General features: G+C 42.0%; 1 protein-coding gene across 1 annotated transcript in view; it reads right to left on the bottom strand.

Annotated features, from left to right (window-relative positions):
- Positions 1-9,154: 9,154 nt before the first annotated feature.
- Positions 9,155-25,148, bottom strand: part of LOC138680985 (L-gulonolactone oxidase-like) — a 177,329-nt gene continuing 161,335 nt past the window's right edge. The window contains exons 9-12 of the mRNA XM_069768171.1: positions 12,223-12,372; positions 10,476-10,640; positions 9,871-9,961; positions 9,155-9,687 (exon numbers count right to left, since the gene is read on the bottom strand). Of these exons, the coding sequence (XP_069624272.1) occupies positions 9,559-9,687; positions 9,871-9,961; positions 10,476-10,640; positions 12,223-12,372 (535 nt within the window). The 3' untranslated portion in view covers positions 9,155-9,558. The remainder of the gene's footprint in view (positions 9,688-9,870; positions 9,962-10,475; positions 10,641-12,222; positions 12,373-25,148) is intronic.

The following is a 25,148-nucleotide window of genomic DNA, read 5'->3' as shown; positions in this document are numbered from 1 at the left end:
TTAATGAAGGTTAGATCATCTACATTTTGGGTAGCCAGACGAGTCCTTTTTTCTGTTAGTATTGAACCAGCAGCACTGAATACTCTTTCTGATAGGACACTAGCTGCCGGGCAAGCAAGCTCCTGCAATGCATATTCTGCCAATTCTGGCCAGGTGTCTAATTTGGATGCCCAGTAATCAAATGGGAATGACGGTTGAGGGAGAACATCGATAAGGGATGAAAAATAGTTTGTAACCATACTGGACAAATGTTGTCTCCTGTCACTTTGAATTGATGCTGCAGTACCTGTCCTGTCTGCGGTCATAGCAAAATCACTCCACAACCTGGTCAGAAAACCCCTCTGGCCAACGCCACTTCTGATTTCTGCCCCTCTAACTCCTCTGGTCTGCTGGCCCCTGCAGCTCGTGTGAGAACCATCACGGGCACTGTGTGCAGGGAATGCCTGAAGCAAACGGTCAACAAGAGTTGATTGTTTTGTTGCTAATATTAGTTCCAAGTTCTCATGTGGCATAATATTTTGCAATTTGCCTTTATAGCAAGGATCAAGGAGGCAGGCCAACCAGTAATCGTCATCGTTCATCATTTTTGTAATGCGTGTGTCCCTTTTGAGGATACGCAAGGCATAATCCGCCATGTGGGCCAAAGTTCCAGTTGTCAAATCTGCGGTTGTGCTTGGTTGAGGGGCAGTTGCAGGCAAATCTACGTCACTTGTGTCCCTCAAAAAACCAGAACCCGCCCTTGCCACGCCACCAATTTCCAATGACCCCGGGAAAGCTTCCTCATTAAAAATATACTCATCCCCATCATCCTCCTCATCCTCCACCTCCTCTTCGCCCGCTACCTCGTCCTGTACACTGCCCTGACCAGACAATGGCTGACTGTCATCAAGGCTTTCCTCTTCCTCTGGTGCAGACGCCTGATCCTTTATGTGCGTCAAACTTTGCATCAGCAGACACATTAGGGGGATGCTCATGCTTATTATGGCGTTGTCTGCACTAACCAGCCGTGTGCATTCCTCAAAACACTGAAGGACTTAACACATGTCTTGAATCTTCGACCACTGCACACCTGACAACTCCATGTCTGCCATCCTACTGCGTGCCCGTGTATGTGTATCCTCCCACAAAAACATAACAGCCCGCCTCTGTTCGCACAGTCTCTGAAGCATGTGCAGTGTTGAGTTCCACCTTGTAACAACGTCTATGATTAGGCGATGCTGGGGAAGGTTCAAAGAACGCTGATAGGTCTGCATACGGCTGGAGTGTACAGGCGAACGGTGGATATGTGCGCAAAGTCCACGCACTTTGAGGAGCAGGTCGGATAACCCCGGATAACTTTTCAGGAAGCACTGCACCACCAGGTTTAAGGTGTGAGCCAGGCAAGGAATGTGTTTCAGTTGGGAAAGGAAGATGGCAGCCATGAAATTCCTTCCGTTATCACTCACTACCTTGCCTGCCTCAAGATCTACAGTGCCCAGCCACGACTGCGTTTCTTGCTGCAAGAACTCGGACAGAACTTCCGCGGTGTGTCTGTTGTCGCCCAAACACTTCATAGCCAATACAGCCTGCTGACGTTTGCCAGTAGCTGCCCCATAATGGGAGACCTGGTGTGCAACAGTGGCAGCTGCGGATGGAATGGTTGTGCGACTGCGGTCTGTGGACGAGCTCTCGCTTCTGCAGGAGGACGAGGAGGAGGAGGAGGGGGTGCGAACGGCTACAGCCAACTGTTTCCTAGACCGTGGGCTAGGCAGAACTGTCCCAAACTTGCTGTCCCCTGTGGACCCTGAATCCACCACATTTACCCAGTGTGCCGTGATGGACACGTAACGTCCCTGGCCATGCCTACTGGTCCATGCATCTGTTGTCAGGTGCACCTTTGTGCTCACAGATTGCCTGAGTGCATGGACGATGCGCTCTTTAACATGCTGGTGGAGGGCTGGGATGGCTTTTCTGGAAAAAAAAGTGTCGACTGGGTAGCTCGTAGCGTGGTACAGCGTAGTCCATCAGGTCTTTGAAAGCTTCGCTTTCAACTAACCGGTAGGGCATAATCTCTAACGAGATTAGTCTAGCTATGTGGGCGTTCAAACCCTGTGTACGCGGATGCGAGGCTAAGTACTTCCTTTTTCTAACCATAGTCTCATGTAGGGTGAGCTGGACTGGAGAGCTGGAGATCGTGGAACTAGCGGGGGTGCCGGTGGACATGGCAGACTGAGAGACGGTGGGAGATGGTATTGTTGCCGCCGGTGCCCTAGATGCAGTGTTTCCTACTACGAAACTGGAGATTCCCTGACCCTGACTGCTTTGGCCTGGCAAAGAAACCTGCACAGATACTGCAGGTGGTGCAGAAAATGGTGGCCCTACACTGCCGGAAGGGATGTTGCGTTGATGACTAGCTTCATTGGCCGAGGGTGCTACAACCTTAAGGGACGTTTGGTAGTTAGTCCAGGCTTGCAAATGCATGGTGGTTAAATGTCTATGCATGCAACTTGTATTGAGACTTTTCAGATTCTGCCCTCTGCTTAAGGTAGTTGAACATTTTTGACAGATTACTTTGTGCTGATCAATTGGATGTTGTTTAAAAAAATGCCAGACTGCAATCTTTCTAGCATCGGATACCTTTTCAGGCATTGCAGACTGAGCTTTAACCGGATGGCCACGCTGTCCTCCAACAGGTTTTGACTTTGCCACGCGTTTTGGCCAAGATACGGGCCCGGCAGATGGAACCTGTTGCGATGTTGATGCCTGCTGCGGCCCCTCCTCCTGCGCTTCAGAACTGCTGCCGCCTGCACCCTGTTCCCCCAATGGCTGCCAATCGGGGTCAAGAACTGGGTCATCTATTACCTCTTCTTGTAGCTCGTGTGCAACTTCGTCTGTGTCACCGTGTCGGTCGGTGGTATAGCGTTCGTGATGGGGCAACATAGTCTCACCAGGGTCTGATTCTTGATCAGCACCCTGCGAGGGCAATGTTGTGGTCTGAGTCAAAGGACCAGCATAGTAGTCTGGCTGTGCCTGTGCATCAGTGCACTCCATGTCAGATTCAACTTGTAATGGGCATGGACTGTTAACTGCTTCACTTTCTAAGCCAGGGACGGTATGTGTAAAGAGCTCCATGGAGTAACCCGTTGTGTCGCCTGCTGCATTCTTCTCTGTTGTTGTTTTTGCTGAAGAGGACAAGGAAGCGACTTGTCCCTGACCGTGAACATCCACTAACGACGCGCTGCTTTTACTTTTACCAGTTTCACGAGAGGAGGCAAAAGAGCTAGAGGCTGAGTCAGCAAGATAAGCCAAAACTTGCTCTTGCTGCTCCGGCTTTAAAAGCGGTTTTCCTACTCCCAGAAAAGGGAGCGTTCGAGGCCTTGTGTAGCCAGACGACGAACCTGGCTCCACAGCTCCAGACTTAGGTGCAATATTTTTTTTCCCACGACCACCTGATGCTCCACCACTACCACTACCCTCATTACCAGCTGACAATGAACGCCCCCGGCCACGACCTCTTCCACCAGACTTCCTCATTGTTTTAAAAACGTAAACAAACTAACGGTATTTGTTGCTGTCACACAAATTACACGGTGAGCTATAACTTCAGTATGATTTAGCTACCCCTTTACAGGTGGGTGAGACCACAACGAAAATCAGGCACAATGTTACACACTCTGTTGTTGTTGGCAACAAATGAGATGGCACACACGCAGGACTGTCACTGAAGCGCAAATGTAAATATTTATCTCCCACTGATTTGTGTTTGTTTTTTTTAAAAGGGAGACTTCAGAAAAAAAAAAAATTTAAAAAAAATTATTTTTTACAGAAGAATTTATAAAACAAATAAAATGAAATGATTGTTTCAGGGAGAATTTAGGAAAAAAAAAAGGCTTTGTAGGGCCCACTGAGTGAGAGAGGACGCATACAGGAGTCAGGAGTGGCACACAAGCCCAGAGGCCAATATTAATCTCCCACCGATTGATTTAGTTATTTTTTTTGGTAGATTTTGGAACCCAAATCAAGCAAAAAAATAATAGGCTTTCTATGGCCCACAATTGGGGAGAGAGAGAGAGATGGCACACCCAGGAGTCAAGACTGGCACACAAGCAGAAGGGGCAATATGAATCTCCCACAGATTTTTTTTTTTTTTTTTTTTTTCAGGGAGACTTGAGAGAAAAAAAAATACAAAAAAATGATTTTTTTCAGGAATAATTTAGAAACCAAAGAAAATAAAATGATTGTTTCAGGGAGAATTTAGAAAACAAATAAAACAAAAAATAGGCTTTCTAGGGCCCACTGAGTGACAGATGACGCACACAGGAGTCAGGAGTGGCACACAAGCCCAGAGGCCAATATTAATCTCCCACTGATTGATTTAGTTATTTTTTTTGGTAGATTTTGGAACCCAAATCAAGCAAAAAAATTTATAGGCTTTCTATGGCCCACAATTGGGGAGAGAGAGAGAGATGGCACACCCAGGAGTCAAGACTGGCACACAAGCAGAAGGGGCAATATGAATCTCCCACTGATTGATTTAGTGATTTTTTTTTGGTAGATTTTGGAACCCAAATCAAGCAAAAAAATTAATAGGCTTTCTATGGCCCACTATTTGTGAGAGAGATGGCACGCTCAGGACTGGCACACAAGCCCAGAGGCCAATATTAATCTCCCATTTTTTTTTTTTCCAGGGAAAATTTATAAACCCAATAAAAAAAATAATAATAAATAGGCTTTCTATGGCCCACTATCTGAGAGAGAGAGATGGCACGCTTAGGACTGGCACACAAGCCCAAAGGCCAATATTAATCTCCCACTGATTGATTGATTGATTTTTTCAGGTAGAATTATGAACCCAAATCAACCAAAAAAATAAATAGGCTTTCTATGGCCCACAATTGGGGAGAGAGAGATGGCACACCCAGGAGTCAAGACTGGCACACAAGCAGAAGGGGCAATATGAATCTCCCACAGATTTTTTTTTTTTTTTTTTTTTTTCAGGGAGACTTGAGAGAAAAAAAAATACAAAAAAAATGATTTTTTTCACGAATAATTTAGAAACCAAAGAAAATAAAATGATTGTTTCAGGGAGAATTTAGAAAACAAATAAAACAAAAAATAGGCTTTCTAGGGCCCACTGAGTGACAGATGACGCACACAGGAGTCAGGAGTGGCACACAAGCCCAGAGGCCAATATTAATCTCCCACTGATTGATTTAGTTATTTTTTTTGGTAGATTTTGGAACCCAAATCAAGCAAAAAAATTAATAGGCTTTCTATGGCCCACAATTGGGGAGAGAGAGAGAGATGGCACACCCAGGAGTCAAGACTGGCACACAAGCAGAAGGGGCAATATGAATCTCCCACAGATTTTTTTTTTTTTTTTCAGGGAGACTTTAGAGAAAAAAAAATACAAAAAAAATGATTTTTTTCAGGAATAATTTAGAAACCAAAGAAAATAAAATGATTTTTTCAGGGAGAATTTAGAAAACAAATAAAACAAAAAATAGGCTTTCTAGGGCCCACTGAGTGACAGATGACGCTCACAGGAGTCAGGAGTGGCACACAAGCCCAGAGGCCAATATTAATCTCCCACTGATTGATTTAGTGATTTTTTTTGGTAGATTTTGGAACCCAAATCAAGCAAAAAAATTAATAGGCTTTCTATGGCCCACTATTTGTGAGAGAGATGGCACGCTCAGGACTGGCACACAAGCCCAGAGGCCAATATTAATCTCCCATTTTTTTTTTTTTCCAGGGAAAATTTATAAACCCAATAAAAAAAATAATAATAAATAGGCTTTCTATGGCCCACTATCTGAGAGAGAGAGATGGCACGCTTAGGACTGGCACACAAGCCCAAAGGCCAATATTAATCTCCCACTGATTGATTGATTGATTTTTTCAGGTAGAATTATGAACCCAAATCAACCAAAAAAATAAATAGGCTTTCTATGGCCCACTATTTGTGAGAGAGATGGCACGCTCAGGACTGGCACACAAGCCCAGAGGCCAATATTAATCTCCCACTTTTTTTTTTTTTCCAGGGAAAATTTATAAACCCAATAAAATAATAAAAAAATAGGCTTTCTATGGCCCACTATCTGAGAGAGAGAGAGATGGCACGCGTAGGACTGGCACACAAGCCCAAAGGCCAATATTAATCTCCCACTGATTGATTTATTGATTTTTTCAGGTAGAATTTAGAACCCAAATCAAGCAAAAAAATTAATAGGCTTTCTATGGCCCACTGAGTGAGTGATGATGCACACAGGAGTAAGGAGTGGCACACAAGCCCTGAGGCCAATATTTTTCTCCCACTGATTGATGTTGTGATTTTTTCTGGTAGATTTTGGAACCCAAATCAAGCAAAAAAATAAATAGGCTTTCTATGGCCCACTGAGTGAGAGATGACACAGACAGAGATGGCAGTCTAGCAGAAATGTCAATCTTAATCTCCCACAAAAAAAAAAAAAAAAAGGAACTGTCCTTCAATTACTATCTCCCTGCAGTAATCTCAGCCAGGTATGGCAGGCAGCAATAAGGAGTGGACTGATGCACAAATGAAATAAAAAGTGTGGACAAACAAACAAGATAGCTGTGCAGAAAGGAAGGAACAAGAGGATTTGTGCTTTGAAAAAAGCAGTTGGTTTGCACAGCGGCGTACACACAGCAATGCAGCTATCAGGGAGCCTTCTAGGGCAGCCCAATGAGCTACAGCGCTGAGGGGAAAAAAAAAAATGTAGCTTCCACTGTCCCTGCACACCGAAGGTGGTGTTGGGCAGTGGAAATCGCTACAGCACAAGCGGTTTGGTGGTTAATGGACCCTGCCTAACGCTATCTCTGCTTCTGACGAAGCGGCAGCAACCTCTCCCTAAGCTCAGATCAGCAGCAGTAAGATGGCGGTCGGCGGGAACGCCCCTTTATAGCCCCTGTGACGCCGCAGACAGCAAGCCAATCACTGCAATGCCCTTCTCTAAGATGGTGGGGACCAGGACCTATGTCATCACGCTGCCCACACTCTGCGTTTACCTTCATTGGCTGAGAAATGGCGCTTTTCGCGTCATTGAAACGCGACTTTGGCGCGAAAGTCGCGTACCGCATGGCCGACCACGCACAGGGGTCGGATCGGGTTTCATGAAACTCGACTTCGCCAAAAGTCGGCGACTTTTGAAAATGTTCGACCCGTTTCGCTCAACCCTAGTGGCCAGCTCACAGGACAAACTAACCAACCAAGGCGGATGTATACAAAATCCTAAGTGGCCAGTAAACACCCAAATAGTGCATTTAGCCCGGACGGCTCATGGGACAAAAATATCTACCCTAAGCCAGTAAGGCAACAGGATCCCAAAATAACAGTGGGAAAAAAAAAAAAAAGCCCTGGAACCAGGAAAAAAACTCAAAGCACTAGAAGAAGGGGTTACCCAAGTGGTGACCAGAACAGAGTCCGTGGGCAACCAGGCAAGCAAGCAGGACAGGGACCAGTGCAGCCCCACGTGTATCGCCCTTCAAGAGAGGGCTTCGTCAGGGGAAGTACCAACACGTGTCCCAAACCCTGTATAAATACCATCCCAATAAATTAGAACAAACAGCCCACCTGTGACTGAGCAAAGAAGCCGCAAATGTGCAGAAAGTCCTGAAATGAAAGGGCCAGCCAAAATGCAGCCGGAGCTAGCTGAGATAAGCTGTTATTTTGGGATCCTGTTGCCTTACTGGCTTAGGGTAGATATTTTTGTCTCTGCAGTTCGTGGTATATTGAAGAGCAGTGGGATAACTAAAATTAGCCCCTGCTGTAAACTAAGAGGTCAATAGCCTTGTGTGTGTTTTCCTCACATTGTAGCATTTTAGCAGTGGAGGGATAACTAAGATAAGCCCCCCTGCACAGGTGATAGCCGTCTGTTGGCCTAAAGTCACCCCGATCCGTGACGTAGAGGTGACGGTCATGGTGTGAATCGTGACACAGATGTAATGACTGCTGTCCATTACCAGTCACATTGTATTGTAAGATCAGTCTTCATCATGTGATTAACAACAACAATACTTCACCTGCGTGGGCCCGGCCTCATTCATGACCTCTATGACCGCAATAGTTATGCCCCTGCCAGCCAAGCTCACAGGAGGGCACCCCTCTCTGGCTAGTGAGCTCTGGGCAGGTGCCTAGTCACTCCTCTAATGCCTGTCCATTAATCATACAAAAGACTGTGTAGAAGAGCACGTCCTGGCAAGTGTCTAAAAAATTCCCCAGAAGTCGGTAGGAAAACTGCAACCTTTCTAAACAAAGTAGTGTAGTGTAATAATAAGTGGTGACATAAAGCTGGTTCCCAGAGAACTTCCACATCTGTGAAATGGAGCCATTTTACTGGAGATATTAGGGACTGATCTTCCCTTATGACTGTTTCTATTCTTGTCTCCCCAACTGGGTCCAGTTTTTGGTTTTAGAGGTAGATCTCACCTGTGGCTTCCCGAGAGTCATATTATATCTCACACTTCCTGACCTCGAGTCTTGTCATCGTGTTGTGGTGGCATCATTAATTTTTGCCATGGACTGTGAGACCAATTAACCATTTCCTATTCCTCACCCTACTATGTAATGATTCTTTCGGATATCACAGGGCCACCATCAAGTCCTTATAGCAAGACTGGACATACTGTATCCCAAGAGCAAAATGGTGCTGAGTCCTAACTAAGAGAGAGAGAGAACAGAGCAATCGGCTTGGTGAATAGTTAGTGGTACTGGCCATGAAGAAGCTCCTTAAACGTCTCCCACCAGTAGAATGAAAAGAAATGTAGGTGGGATATTACTAAATCCAGCACACAACCAGAATTGTCTGCTCTCTGGTCTTTTCCAGGATGGTCTTCGTCCCACCTGACGGTGTGACATCACTATGACATCATTGCGCTTCACAAAAATGGTACTGTGTTTCCACAGGAGAGGGTTGGAAAAAATATGTCAAGGCAGGGGAGTCAGTGGCTGATTATGGCGAGAACTAAACTGGGTTGTCTACAATTTCAGTTACGTGAAGGAAGAGTAGGCCCCTTGATCACAGATTCTGAACATGCAGTCCACAGTTAAAATACACAGGGTCCAGTTAAGCTGCCAAGTCCGGGTCCATCCGGAGCAGTGGCCAACGGTCAGAACTACTTAGCCAATAAAACAGACACAGACTATTTTTGGATCTTTTGTGACAGTTTTTAATGTTAAATTGGATCATTCTTCTTGAAAGGATGAAGGAACCCAAAAATATTTATCGGCATAAGAGAAAAATTGAACCGGTCAACCATTTACGAATTAACAGAGTTTAAGGGAAAAATCAAAGTGCATTGGATGATTGGACAGTCACAGATGGCTCAGTCCCTCTGGGCTTCTTTTTTCACCATGACGGAAGGGCACCAGGTGAATATAATGTAAGGCGAGTCCAGAAGTGGAGCAATGTGGTGCTCAAGTGGACCTCATTGAGCACAGCTGGGAGGAACTTTCCACCAAGTCCATAAATTTCTGAGTAAAATGAAAATTTTGCAAAACTTTCTGTGGGTGGAAAGAAATTTACTTTAAATTTTTTTTTTATGACCACTGTGTCCTCCTCAGTAGAAGACTTTCTCAAGATAGGAATTGAGGAACATCCCTGTTGGGTCCAGCTTCTCTCTGATGTTTTTAAATTTGTTGAACGCTGGATACATCTTCTCAAAATCCTTACGAGTGCAAGTATGGGCCTGGGAATAGATGAAAATGGTGCGGGTCATCATACTAGAGACATGGGAATCTTACAAGGTCTACTGAATTTAAACATGGAGAGAACAAAAATTGGTCAGAAATGAGAATCCAAAAACATTATGATGGATTTTCAGAACATTCGGATGGCTCGGGAGCATCTGCTTCATATCTACCGGCCATACCTTAGCCCAGTGAGGTCGCCCTCCAACACGCTTCATAATCTTCTCATATTCTGACCAGTAATCCTGATGTGGAACGTCTTTCCCGTACGGCCTAAGGGGAAGAATTATTAGCAGACAGTAGATGAAGCCTAAAGACCAGAACAAAGTAGATCGAGACTCTACGGCTGGAGAACTCAGGGCTGGGGCTAGGTGACCATTTTTTTTTTATTTATCCTTTTTTATTCCTCTTTTTCCTGCTCTTCAGAATTCATCCACTTTGCCAGATTGGCACAAAGTGATTCTCTCAAAATCTATGAATCTATGAATTTTGGGAAATTCTAATTGAGTTTGATTAGTTTAATGACAGCTTTTGGCACTTGAGATCCAAGTCTCTTATATACCTTTTGGGCAATTTATGAGAAGTTTCCATTTAGTAACTGGAGAAGCCCCCAGACCCAGAGAAGATTCTAACTCAATCGCTTGCCAAGGCATGTGCCAAAAATTGGATACCCAAGATTGCGAGCTCAATGTTTTGTCCATTGGAGGGAGAGGCCATAACAAAATGCCGCCCAAAATGGCGCCCTATATGTAATGTGCTCCATATGTCGTGCACACACCTGTCTCACCTGTACATAATGATGTTCATGTAGCAGCTGTCTCGCTGGTAGCATGGACTCAGCAGAATGTCATCTCCCTTGGCAAATCGAACCTCCACCGGGAAATGCGCCACCACCTGCGGATTCCTCTCCAGCCAGGATTTCAGCTGCAGTAAGGCTTCTTTAGTCTTTTCTCTAAAAAAAAAATCTTATTGCTGAAGGAAGTAACATAAAACATCGTGCTCCAATGTAGTGGGGGTGGGGAGGCGACAACTGATCTGAACACATATCTGCATTTCTGATTGTCAGTGAGTTGTGCATGCAAATAACAGATCCCGGGGCCTTTGTTAGGACTCCCTGCATCTGCAGTGTGGAGAGCCAATGGGGTGATGGGGCCTATGATAAACACCTTAGATGCCAAAAGTTTTGTCCATAGCATCTAAGGGGGTGAATGGCTTGGATCAGCATTATGCGTGATCTTGGTTGTTGGAGCAGAGCGATTGCTGTATTACATACGAAACAACCGCAAGTGACGGCACAAACCCAGCTCCTGAGCCCGCACCATCACTGTGGCATAATAGTACGGCACTTTGTGAGAATTGTGAGAACTACCACCTACTACTGAAATTGAAGAGGTGAAGAGGTTAAATGACAGCTCATAGTCATCCATAGTAGTATAATGCACAGCCCATAGTCACACATAGTAGTATAATGCAGGGCCCGTAGTCATACATAGTAGTATAATGCACAGCCCAAAGTCATCAATAGTAGTATAATCCACAGCCCATAGTCACACATAGTAGTATAATGCATGGTCCATAGTCACACATAGTAGTATAATGCAGGGCCCGTAGTCATACATAGTAGTATAATGCACGGCCCATAGTCACACATAGTAGTATAATGCAGGGCCCGTAGTCATACATAGTAGTATAATGCACAGCCCAAAGTCATCAATAGTAGTATAATCCACAGCCCATAGTCACACATAGTAGTATAATGCATGGCCCATAGTCACACATAGTAGTATAAAGCTTCTTTCTCACCAGTTAATATAGTAGAGGATATCTGTCATTAGGATTTGTTGTGTAATCTGAGAGCAGCATCATGTAGGGGCTGAGACCCTGATTGCAGTGATGCATCACTAACTGGGCTGTGTTTTGCTGTTTCAATACAATCAGTGTTTTATCAGCAGTAGATTATCACTCCAGGATGTCTGGTGGCTTAGGGTCCAACCACACCCCCAGCCCTGATACAGTGTATAGAAAAAGCAGCCAATCAGACATGTGGGTGGAGTTATACACAGAAAGCCAATCAGAGGTGTCAATGGGATTATACAAAGAAAGCTACTAAGCAATTAGCGGTGTGGGCGGGGTTATACACAGCTCAGAAAACTGTGATTGTATCACAACTGCTGCACCCAGTAAACTGATATATCACTGGAATCAGGGTCTCTGTCCCTACTTCATGGTGCTATCAGATTATATAGTAAATTCCTGCTTACAGATTTTCTTTTTTTCTTAGAATGCCCTGAGTACCTCCATGGTCCAATTCATGACTGTTTGGAAAGTGATTAACTCAGGGCAGCGATGGCCTATGTAAGACCCAGGGCGGATCTAAGAAAGCGCCAAGACGCACAAAAACACCGAAACTTACAAGCAGGATGACTATAAAAATTATTTTTAAAAATTATTAAAACGACAATTTATTGAAATAGCAGAGAAAGTAGTTTATATAATGTTATTAACAGGGAAAATCTCCTGCGCCCAATACTCACATGGGAATGGCCCAGTCCTGCACGTGCTGCTTAAACAGACAGTCAAAGTTGAAGACTTTGTAGCTGATGTCCACACGATCGCTCCGACCCGCAAACAGCAGCCAGAAGAAAAATCGATTTATCCCAGGGAGCAGCCGGGGAATGAAAGTGCTGAAAACAGAGAACAATAGAGAAAAATGATCAAGCAGGAGATAACAAAAGAAGCAACTCACAGCGGACAAAAGATCAGAAAGCAACAGAAGGAGAAGAGACGCCACATATAGTATAGTATGGGCAGTATTATAGTAGTTATATTCTTGTACATAGGGGGCAGTATTATAGTAGTTATATTCTTGTACATAGGAGCAGTATTATAGTAGTTATATTCTTGTACATAGGAGCAGTATTATAGTAGTTATATTCTTGTACATAGGGGCAGTATTATAGTAGTTATATTCTTGTACATAGGAGCAGTATTATAGTAGTTATATTCTTGTACATAGGAGGCAGTATTATAGTAGTTATATTCTTGCACATAGGGGCAGTATTATAGTAGTTATATTCTTGTACATAGGGGCAGTATTATAGTAGTTATATTCTTGTACATAGGGGCAGTATTATAGTAGTTATATTCTTGTACATAGGGGCAGTATTATAGTAGTTATATTCTTGTACATAGGGAGCAGTATTATAGTAGTTATATTCTTGTACATAGGAGCAGTATTATAGTAGTTATATTCTTGTACATAGGGGCAGTATTATAGTAGTTATATTCTTGCACATAGGGGCAGTATTATAGTAGTTATATTCTTGTACATAGGGGCAGTATTATAGTAGTTATATTCTTGTACATAGGAGCAGTATTATAGTAGTTATATTCTTGTATATAGGGGCAGTATTATAGTAGTTATATTCTTGCACATAGGGGCAGTATTATAGTAGTTATATTCTTGTACATAGGAGGCAGTATTATAGTAGTTATATTCTTGCACATAGGGGCAGTATTATAGTAGTTATATTCTTGTATATAGGGGCAGTATTATAGTAGTTATATTCTTGCACATAGGGGCAGTATTATAGTAGTTATATTCTTGTACATAGGAGGCAGTATTATAGTAGTTATATTCTTGCACATAGGGGCAGTATTATAGTAGTTATATTCTTGTACATAGGAGCAGTATTATAGTAGTTATATTCTTGTACATTGGAGCAGTATTATAGTAGTTATATTCTTGTATTTAGGAGCAGTATTATAATAGTTATATTCTTGTACATAGGGGCAGTATTATAGTATATTCTTGTACATAGGAGCAGTATTATAGTAGTTATATTCTTGTACATTGGAGCAGTATTATAGTAGTTATATTCTTGTACATAGGGGCAGTATTATAGTAGTTATATTCTTGTACATAGGAGGCAGTATTATAGTAGTTATATTCTTGCACATAGGGGCAGTATTATAGTAGTTATATTCTTGTACATAGGAGCAGTATTATAGTAGTTATATTCTTGTACATTGGAGCAGTATTATAGTAGTTATATTCTTGTACATAGGGGCAGAATTATAGTAGTTATATTCTTGTATTTAGGAGCAGTATTATAGTAGCTATATTCATGCACATAGGAGCAGTATTATAGTAGTTATATTCTTGTACATAGGGGCAGTATTATAGTAGTTATATTCTTGTACATAGGAGCAGTATTATAGTAGTTATATTCTTGTACATAGGGTTAGTATTATAGTATATTCTTGTACATAGGGGCAGTATTATAGTAGTTATATTTTTGTACATAGGAGCAGTATTATAGTAGTTATATTCTTGTACATAGGAGCAGTATTATAGTGGATATATTCTTGTACATAGGAGCAGTATTATAGTGGATATATTCTTGTACATACAGACAGTATTATAGTAGTTATATTCTTGTACATAGGAGCAGTATTATAGTGGATATATTCTTGTACATAGGAGCAGTATTATAGTAGTTATATTCTTGTACATAGGGGCAGTATTATAGTAGTTATATTCTTGTACATAGGGGGCAGTATTATAGTAGTTATATTCTTGTACATAGGGGGCAGTATTACAGTAGTTATATTCTTGTACATAGGAGCAGTATTATAGTAGTTATATTCTTGTACATAGGAGCAGTATTATAGTAGTTATATTCTTGTACATAGGGGGCAGTATTATAGTAGTTATATTCTTGTATTTAGGAGCAGTATTATAGTAGTTATATTCTTGTACATAGGGGCAGTATTATAGTAGTTATATTCTTGTACATAGGAGCAGTATTATAGTAGTTATATTCTTGTACATAGGGGCAGTATTATAGTATATTCTTGTACATAGGAGCAGTATTATAGTAGTTATATTCTTGTACATTGGAGCAGTATTATAGTAGTTATATTCTTGTACATAGGGGCAGTATTATAGTAGTTATATTCTTGTACATAGGAGGCAGTATTATAGTAGTTATATTCTTGCACATAGGGGCAGTATTATAGTAGTTATATTCTTGTACATAGGAGCAGTATTATAGTAGTTATATTCTTGTACATTGGAGCAGTATTATAGTAGTTATATTCTTGTACATAGGGGCAGAATTATAGTAGTTATATTCTTGTATTTAGGAGCAGTATTATAGTAGCTATATTCTTGCACATAGGAGCAGTATTATAGTAGTTATATTCTTGTACATAGGGGCAGTATTATAGTAGTTATATTCTTGTACATAGGAGCAGTATTATAGTAGTTATATTCTTGTACATAGGGTCAGTATTATAGTATATTCTTGTACATAGGGGGCAGTATTATAGTAGTTATATTCTTGTACATAGGAGCAGTATTATAGTAGTTATATTCTTGTACATAGGAGCAGTATTATAGTGGATATATTCTTGTACATAGGAGCAGTATTATAGTGGATATATTCTTGTACATACAGGCAGTATTATAGTAGTTATATTCTTGTACATAGGAGCAGTATTATAGTGGATATATTCTTGTACATAGGAGCAGTATTATAGTAGTTATATTCTTGTACATAGGGGCAGTATTATAGTAGTTATATTCTTGTACATAGGGGGCAGTATTATAGTAGTTATATTCTTGTACATAGGGGGCAGTATTACAGTAGTTATATTCTTGTACATAGGAGCAGTATTATAGTAGTTATATTCTTGTACATAGGGGCAGTATTATAGTAGTTATATTCTTGTACATAGGAGCAGTATTATAGTAGTTATATTCTTGTACATAGGGGCAGTATTATAGTAGTTATAATCTTGTACATAGGAGCAGTATTATAGTAGTTATATTCTTGTACATAGTAGCAGTATTATAGTAGTTATATTCTTGTACATAGGAGCAGTATTATAGTAGTTATATTCTTGTATATAGGAGCAGTATTATAGTAGTTATAGTCTTGTACATAGGGGCAGTATTATAGTAGTTATATTCTTGTACATAGGAGCAGTATTATAGTAGTTATATTCTTGTACATAGGGGCAGTATTATAGTAGTTATAATCTTGTACATAGGAGCAGTATTATAGTAGTTATATTCTTGTACATAGGAGCAGTATTATAGTAGTTATATTCTTGTACATAGGAGCAGTATTATAGTAGTTATATTCTTGTATATAGGAGCAGTATTATAGTAGTTATATTCTTGTACATAGTAGCAGTATTATCTATATATATAATTGTCTAAGGGTTTTTCCGTCTGTCTGTCTGTCTGTCTGGGAAATCCCGGCTCTCTGATTGGTCGAGGCCACCAGGCCTCGACCAATCAGCAACGGGCACAGCGACGATGATGTCATAAAGGACGTAGACATCCTGCGTCTGATTGGTCGAGGCCGCCAGGTCTCGACCAATCAGCAACGGGCACAGCGACGATGATGTCATAATGGTTGCCATGGCGACGATGATGTCATAAAGGTTGCCTCGACCAATCAGCGACGGGCACAGTCTGCCGCGAATTCTGGAATCATCATTGTCCATATACTACGGGGACATGCATATTCTAGAATACCCGATGCGTTAGAATCGGGCCACAATCTAGTAGTAGTTATATTCTTGTATATAGGAGCGGTATTATAGTAGTTATATTCTTGTACATAGGGGCAGTATTATAGTAGTTATATTCTTGGGTACAGGAGCAGTATTATAGTAGTTATATTCTTGTACATATGAGCAGTATTATAGTAGTTATATTCTTGTACATAGGAGCAGTATTATAGTAGTTATATTCTTGTACATAGGAGCAGTATTATAGTAGTTATATTCTTGTACATAGGGGCATTATTATAGTAGTTATATTCTTGTACATAGAGGCAGTATTATAGCAGTTATATTCTTGTACATAGGGGCATTATTATAGTAGTTATATTCTTGTACATAGGGGCATTATTATAGTAGTTATATTCTTGTACATAGGGGCAGTATTATAGTAGTTATATTCTTGTACATAGGGGCAGTATTATAGTAGTTATATTCTTGTACATAAGAGCAGTATTATAGTAGTTATATTCTTGTACATAGGGGCATTATTATAGTAGTTATATTCTTGTACATAGGGGCATTATTATAGTAGTTATATTCTTGTACATAGGGGCAGTATTATAGCAGTTATATTCTTGTACATAGGGGCATTATTATAGTAGTTATATTCTTGTACATAGGGGCATTATTATAGTAGTTATATTCTTGTACATAGGAGCAGTATTATAGTAGTTATATTCCTGTACATAGGAGCAGTATTATAGTAGTTATATTCTTGTACATAGGAGCAGTATTATAGTAGTTATATTCTTGTACATACGAGCAGTATTATAGTAGTTATATTCCTGTACATAGGAGCAGTATTATAGTAGTTATATTCTTGTACATAGGGGCAGTATTATAGTAGTTATATTCTTGTACATAGGAGCAGTATTATAGTAGTTATATTCTTGTACATACGAGCAGTATTATAGTAGTTATATTCTTGTACATAGGGGCAGTATTATAGTAGTTATATTCTTGTACATAGGGGCAGTATTATAGTAGTTATATTCTTGCACATAGGAGCAGTATTATAGTAGTTATATTCTTGTACATAGGAGCAGTATTATAGTAGTTATATTCCTGTACATAGGAGCAGTATTATAGTAGTTATATTCTTGTACATAGGAGCAGTATTATAGTAGTTATATTCTTGTACATAGGAGCAGTATTATAGTAGTTATATTCTTGTACATAGGGGCAGTATTATAGCAGTTATATTCCTGTGTTTCCTTGTGAATCAGAGGAATTTTCAAGATACATCCGAAAAGGTCGTTAATTTGCACTTGTACCACGTTGTAGCGACATTTGCCCTGCTATGAGATGCTTTATCAGAAATGAAAAATGTTGCTGCTTTCTCATAATTTATTTATTTTACTCACTCATGTAATACTATCAAATATAACTATAATTAATTCTATCATTATGCCTTTGGAGTGTGGGAGGAAAATGAAGAACGGGGGAAAAAACCCACGCAAACACGGGGAAAGCATGCAAACTCCTTGCAGATGTTGTCCTTGGTGGGATTTGAACCTAGGACCTCAGCGCTGCAAAGTACAGAGCTAATCACTGAGCAGTTGCACCTGAGCCCTTGTGAATGAGATTTGTACATTAAAGGTTCGTGCGGATGACTGTCAGTGCATTGCCAACCACTGAACCACCCTGCAGTGCTAACCACTGAGCCTCCGTACAGTACTAATTACTGAGCCACCATACAGTGCTAATTACTGAGCCACCATAGAGTGCTAACAACTGAGCCACCATACAGTGCTAATTACTGAGCCACCATACAGTGCTAATTACTGAGCCACCATACAGTACTAATTACTGAGCCACCATACAGTGCTAATTACTGAGCCACCATAGAGTGCTAATTACTGAGCCACCATACAGTGCTAATTACTGAGCCACCATACAGTACTAATTACTGAGCCACCATACAGTGCTAATTACTGAGCCACCATACAGTGCTAATTACTGAGCCACCATACAGTGCTAATTACTGAGCCACCATACAGTACTAATTACTGAGCCACCATACAGTGCTAATTACTGAGCCACCATACAGTACTAATTACTGAGCCACCATACAGTACTAATTACTGAGCCACCATACAGTGCTAATTACTGAGCCACCATACAGTACTAATTACTGAGCCACCATACAGTGCTAATTACTGAGCCACCATACAGTACTAATTACTGAGCCACCATACAGTACTAATTACTGAGCCACCATACAGTGCTAATTACTGAGCCACCATACAGTACTAATTACTGAGCCACCATACAGTGCTAATTACTGAGCCACCATACAGTACTAATTACTGAGCCACCATACAGTACTAATTACTGAGCCACCATACAGTACTAATTACTGATCCACCATACAGTGCTAATTACTGAGCCACCATACAGTACTAATTACTGAGCCACCATACAGTGCTAATTACTGAGCCACCATACGGTACTAATTACTGAGCCACCATACAGTGCTAATTACTGAGCCACCATACAGTACTAATTACTGAGCCACCATACAGTACTAATTACTGAGCCACCATACAGTGCTAATTACTGAGCCACCATACAGTGCTAATTACTGATCCACTGTGTAGTGCTAATTACTGAGCCACCATACAGTACTAATTACTGAGCCACCATACAGTACTAATTACTGAGCCACCATACAGTACTAATTACTGAGCCACCATACAGTACTAATTACTGATCCACCATACAGTGCTAATTACTGAGCCACCATACAGTGCTAATTACTGATCCACTGTGTAGTGCTAATTACTGAGCCACCATACAGTACTAATTACTGAGCCACCATACAGTACTAATTACTGAGCCACCATACAGTGCTAATTACTGAGCCACCATACAGTACTAATTACTGAGCCACCATACAGTGCTAATTACTGAGCCACCATACAGTACTAATTACTGAGCCACCATACAGTACTAATTACTGAGCCACCATACAGTGCTAATTACTGAGCCACCATACAGTGCTAATTACTGATCCACTGTGTAGTGCTAATTACTGAGCCACCATACAGTGCTAATTACTGATCCACTGTGTAGTGCTAACCACTGAGCCACCGTACAGTGCTAATTACTGAGCCACCATACAGTGCTAATTACTGAGCCACCATACAGTACTAATTACTGAGCCACCATACAGTACTAATTACTGAGCCACCATACAGTGCTAATTACTGAGCCACCATACAGTGCTAATTACTGATCCACTGTGTAGTGCTAATTACTGAGCCACCATACAGTGCTAATTACTGATCCACTGTGTAGTGCTAACCACTGAGCCACCATACAGTGCTAACCACTGAGCCACCATACAGTGCTAATTACTGAGCCACCATAGAGTGCTAACCACTGAGCCACCATACAGTACTAATTACTGATCCACTGTGTAGTGCTAACCACTGAGCCACCGTACAGCCCAATGAGATACAATTCCTTTGATTTTGGTTACAGTCAGTAACTGGCGCACAACTCATAGAGCTTCTCTGTTTTAATACTTTGCTCTATAATTTTTCCTCCATCCACCTCTTCATCTTTGTAATACCCTTACATTTGTGTTAGGGTATGTGCACACGTTGCCGATTTCCTGCAGATCCGCAGCGTTTTTTTACCGTGCAGAAATGCTGCAGATCCACAAGTGATTTACAGTACAATGTAAATCAATGAGAAAAAAACAAAAACGCTGTGCGAATGGTGCGGAAAATTCCACGGATCAAAAGAAGTAGCATGTCACTTCTTTTGTGCGGATCTGCAGAGTTTTTGTTTCGTACCCATTCCATTATAGAAATCCGCAGGGGTAAAAACGCAAGAAATCCACACAAAATCCGCAGTAAATCCGCACAAAATCCACATAAAAAACGCATCAAATGTGCATCTGCGTTTTCTGCCAAGAGATGCAGAATCCACACAAAAAATTCCAGAGGCTAATCCGCAACGTGTGCACATAGCCTTAGTGTCTCCTGTTCTGCTTTCTGGAGTGCTGTCATGTCACCTGAATGTCATTGTTGTAATTTGGGTGTGATTACACCACATCAACCATAAGGTACCTTCACACATAACGATATTGTTAACGATATCGTTGCTATTTGTGACGTAGCAACGATATCGTTAATGAAATCGTTATGTGTGACAGCGACCAACGATCAGGCCCCTGCTGGGAGATCGTTGGTCGCTGAATAAAGTCCAGAACTTTATTTCGTCGCTGGATCTCCTGCTGACATCGCTGGATCGGCGTGTGTGACACCGATCCAGCGATGTCTTCACTGGTAACCAGGGTAAACATCGGGTAACTAAGCGCAGGGCCGCACTTAGTAACCCGATGTTTACCCTGGTTACCATGCTAAAAGTAAAAAACAAACAAACACTACATACTTACCTACAGCCGTCTGTCCTCCAGCGCTGTGCTCTGCACTCCTCCTGTACTGGCTGTGAGCCGGAAAGCAGAGCGGTGACGTCACCACTGTGCTTTCCGGCTCACAGACAGTACAGGAGGAGTGCAGAGCACAGCGCTGGAGGACAGACAGCGGAAGGTAAGTATGTAGTGTTTGTTTGTTTTTACTTTTAGGATGGTAACCAGGGTAAACATCGGGTTACTAAGCGCGGCCCTGCGCTTAGTTACCCGATGTTTACCCTGGTTACCGGCATCGTTGGTCGCTGGAGAGCGGTCTGTGTGACAGCTCTCCAGCGACCAAACAGCGACGCTGCAGCGATCCGGATCGTTGTCGGTATCGCTGCAGCGTCGCTTAATGTGAAGGGGCCTTTAGTCTCTGACTTCCCCAGTTTACTGCCCCATTGACAGGACATCAACAGCTTCAGGGCGCGTATACAGCCCTATATCTACAGGTCCTTCTCAAAAAATTAGCATATAGTGTTAAATTTCATTATTTACCATAATGTAATGATTACAATTAAACTTTCATATATTATAGATTCATTATCCACCAACTGAAATTTGTCAGGTCTTTTATTGTTTTAATACTGATGATTTTGGCATACAACTCCTGATAACCCAAAAAACCTGTCTCAATAAATTAGCATATCAAGAATAGGTTCTCTAAACGACCTATTACCCTAATCTTCTGAATCAACTAATTAACTCTAAACACATGCAAAAGATACCTGAGGCTTTTATAAACTCCCTGCCTGGTTCATTACTCAAAACCCCCATCATGGGTAAGACTAGCGACCTGACAGATGTCAAGAAGGCCATCATTACATAGTAACATAGTAACATAGTAACATAGTTAGTAAGGCCGAAAAAAGACATTTGTCCATCCAGTTCAGCCTATATTCCATTATAATAAATACCCAGATCTACGTCCTTCTACAGAACCTAATAATTGTATGATACAATATTGTTCTGCTCCAGGAAGACATCCAGGCCTCTCTTGAACCCCTCGACTGAGTTCGCCATCACCACCTCCTCAGGCAAGCAATTCCAGATTCTCACTGCCCTAACAGTAAAGAATCCTCTTCTATGTTGGTGGAAAAACCTTCTCTCCTCCAGACGCAAAGAATGCCCCCTTGTGCCCGTCACCTTCCTTGGTATAAACAGATCCTCAGCGAGATATTTGTATTGTCCCCTTATATACTTATACATGGTTATTAGATCGCCCCTCAGTCGTCTTTTTTCTAGACTAAATAATCCTAATTTCGCTAATCTATCTGGGTATTGTAGTTCTCCCATCCCCTTTATTAATTTTGTTGCCCTCCTTTGTACTCTCTCTAGTTCCATTATATCCTTCCTGAGCACCGGTGCCCAAAACTGGACACAGTACTCCATGTGCGGTCTAACTAGGGATCATTGACACCCTCAAGCAAGAGGGTAAGACCCAGAAAGAAATTTCTCAACAAATAGGCTGTTCCCAGAGTGCTGTATCAAGGCACCTCAATGGTCAGTCTGTTGGAAGGAAACAATGTGGCAGAAAACGCTGTACAACGAGAAGAGGAGACCGGACCCTGAGGAAGATTGTGGAGAAGGACCGATTCCAGACCTTGGGGAACCTGAGGAAGCAGTGGACTGAGTCTGGTGTGGAAACATCCAGAGCCACCGTGCACAGGCGTGTGCAGGAAATGGGCTACAGGTGCCGCATTCCCCAGGTAAAGCCACTTTTGAACCATAAACAGCGGCAGAGGCGCCTGACCTGGGCTACAGAGAAGCAGCACTGGACTGTTGCTAAGTGGTCCCAAGTACTTTTTTCTGATGAAAGCAAATTTTGCATGTCATTCGGAAATCAAGGTGCCAGAGTCTGGAGGAAGACTGGGGAGAAGGAAATGCCAAAATGCCTGAAGTCCAGTGTCAAGTACCCACAGTCAGTGATGGTGTGGGGTGCCATGTCAGCTGCTGGTGTTGGTCCACTGTGTTTCATCAAGGGCAGGGTCAATGCAGCTAGCTATCAGGAGATTTTGGAGCACTTCATGCTTCCATCGGCTGAAATGCTTTATGGAGATGAAGATTTCATTTTTCAGCACGACCTGGCACCTGCTCACAGTGCCAAAACCACTGGTAAATGGTTTACTGACCATGGTATTACTGTGCTCAATTGGCCTGCCAACTCTCCTGACCTGAACCCCATAGAGAATCTGTGGGATATTGTGAAGAGAAAGTTGAGAGACGCAAGACCCAACACTCTGGATGAGCTTAAGGCCGCTATTGAAGCATCCTGGGCCTCCATAACATCTCAGCAGTGTCACAGGCTGATTGCCTCCATGCCACGCCGCATTGAAGCAGTCATTTCTGCCAAAGGATTCCCGACCAAGTATTGAGTGCATAACTGAACATTATTATTTGTTGGTTTTTTTGTTTATTAAAAAACACTTTTATTTGATTGGATGGGTGAAATATGCTAATTTATTGAGACAGGTTTTTTGGGTTATCAGGAGTTGTATGCCAAAATCATCAGTATTAAAACAATAAAAGACCTGACAAATTTCAGTTGGTGGATAATGAATCTATAATATATGAAAGTTTAATTGTAATCATTACATTATGGTAAATAATGAAATTTAACACTATATGCTAATTTTTTGAGAAGGACCTGTACATCACATATACAGGTCAAGCAGGAGATGCTCCTTCTATGCATGCAGTTGTAGCTTCTATGTCTGTTGTAGTGGTCTGAGTGTGTGTTGTGTCTGTTGTGGCTGGGCTGTGTGTTGTGTGTTGTAGCTGAGCTGAGTGTGTAGTGTCCATTGTGGCTGGGCTGTGTGTTGTAGCTGGGCTGAGTGTGTGTTGTATCTATTGTAGCTGGGCTGTGTGTGTTGTGTTTTGTAGCTGGACTGTGTGTGTGTTGTATCTATTATAGCTGTGGGTTGTGTCTGTTGTGGCCAAGCTGAGTGTGTTGTGTTTGTTGTGGCCAGGCTGTGTGTTGTGTCTGATGTAGCTGGGCTGAGTGTGTGTTGTGTATGTTGTAGCTGGACTGTGTGTGTTGTGTTATAGCTGGGGTGTGTGGGTGTGTGTTGAGTCTTTTGTAGCTGGGCTGAGTGTGTGTTGTGTTTATTATAGCTGTGAGTGTGTGTGTGTGTGTGTGTGTGTTGTGTCTGTTGTGACTGGGCTGGGTGTGTTGTGTCTACTATAGCTGGGCTGAGTGTGTATTGTGTTTATTATAGCTGTGTGTGTGTTGTGTCTACTATAGCTGGGCTGAGTGTGTGTTGTGTTTATTATAGCTGTGTGTGTGTTGTGTCTATTATAGCTAGGCTGCGTGTGTGTTGTGTCTGTTGTAGCTGGGCTGTGTGTGTTGTGTCTGTTGCTGCTGGGCTGTGTGTGTTGTGTCTGTTGTTGCTGGGCTGTGTGTGTTGTGTCTATTATAGCTGGGCTGAGTGTGTGTTGTGTCTGTTTTAGCTGAGCTGCATGTGTTGTGTCTGTTGTTTCTGGGTTGTGTGTGATGAGTCTGTTGTGGCTGAGCTGTGTGTGTTGTGTCTGTTGTAGCTGGGATGAGTGTGTCCTGTGCCTGTTGTTGCTGGACCGTCTGTGTTGTGTCTGTTGTTGCTGGGCTGTATGTTTTGTGTATATTGTAGCTGGGATGTGTGTGTTGTCTCTTGTGGATGAGGTGGGTGTTTTGTCTGTTGTAAATAGGCTGAGTGTGTGTTGTCTTTTGTGGCTAAGTGTGTGGAGTCTGTTGTTGCTAGACTGTATGTGCTGTGTCTGTTGTAGCTGGGCTGAGTGTGTGTTGTGTCTGTTATAGCTGGGCTGATTGTGTGTTGTGTCTGTTGTAGCTGGGCTGTGTGTGTTGTGTCTGTTGTAGCTGGGCTGTGTGTGTGTTGTGTCTATTGTAGCTGGGCTCAGTATGTGTTGTCTCTTGTGGATGAGGTATGTTGTGTCTGTTGCTGGGCTGTGTGTGATGAGTCTGTTGTGGCTGGGCTGTGTGTGTTGTATCTGTTGTAGCTGGGCTAAGTATGTGTTGTCTCTGTTGTAGCTGGACTGAGTGTGTGTTGTGCATGTTGTAGCTGGACTGTGTGTGTTGTGTTATAGCAGGGGTGTATGTGTGTTGAGTCTGTTGTAGCTGGGCTGAGTGTGCGTTATGTCTGTTGTAGCTAGGCTGTGTTTTGTGTCTGTTGTAGCTGAGCTGTGTGTGTTGTGTCTGATGTAGCTGGACTGTGTGTGTTGTGTTATAGCTGGTGTGTGTGTGTGTTGTGTCTGTTGTAGCTAGGCTGTGTGTATTGTGTCTGTTGCTGGGCTGTGTGTGAGTCTGTTGTTGCTGGACTGTCTGTTGTGTTATAGCTGGTGTGTGTGTGTGTGTGTGTCGAGTCTGTTGTTGCTGGGCTGTGTGTGTTGTGTCAGTTGTAGCTGGGCTGATTGTGTGTTGTGTCTCTTGTAGCTGGACTGTGTGTGTTGTGTTATAGCTGGGGG

Source organism: Ranitomeya imitator, chromosome 5, assembly GCF_032444005.1.
Source record: "Ranitomeya imitator isolate aRanImi1 chromosome 5, aRanImi1.pri, whole genome shotgun sequence".
Classification (NCBI taxonomy): Eukaryota; Metazoa; Chordata; class Amphibia; order Anura; family Dendrobatidae; genus Ranitomeya; species Ranitomeya imitator.
Note: the sequence above shows the minus strand (reverse complement) of the source record. Positions and strands in the feature narration are given on the sequence as shown.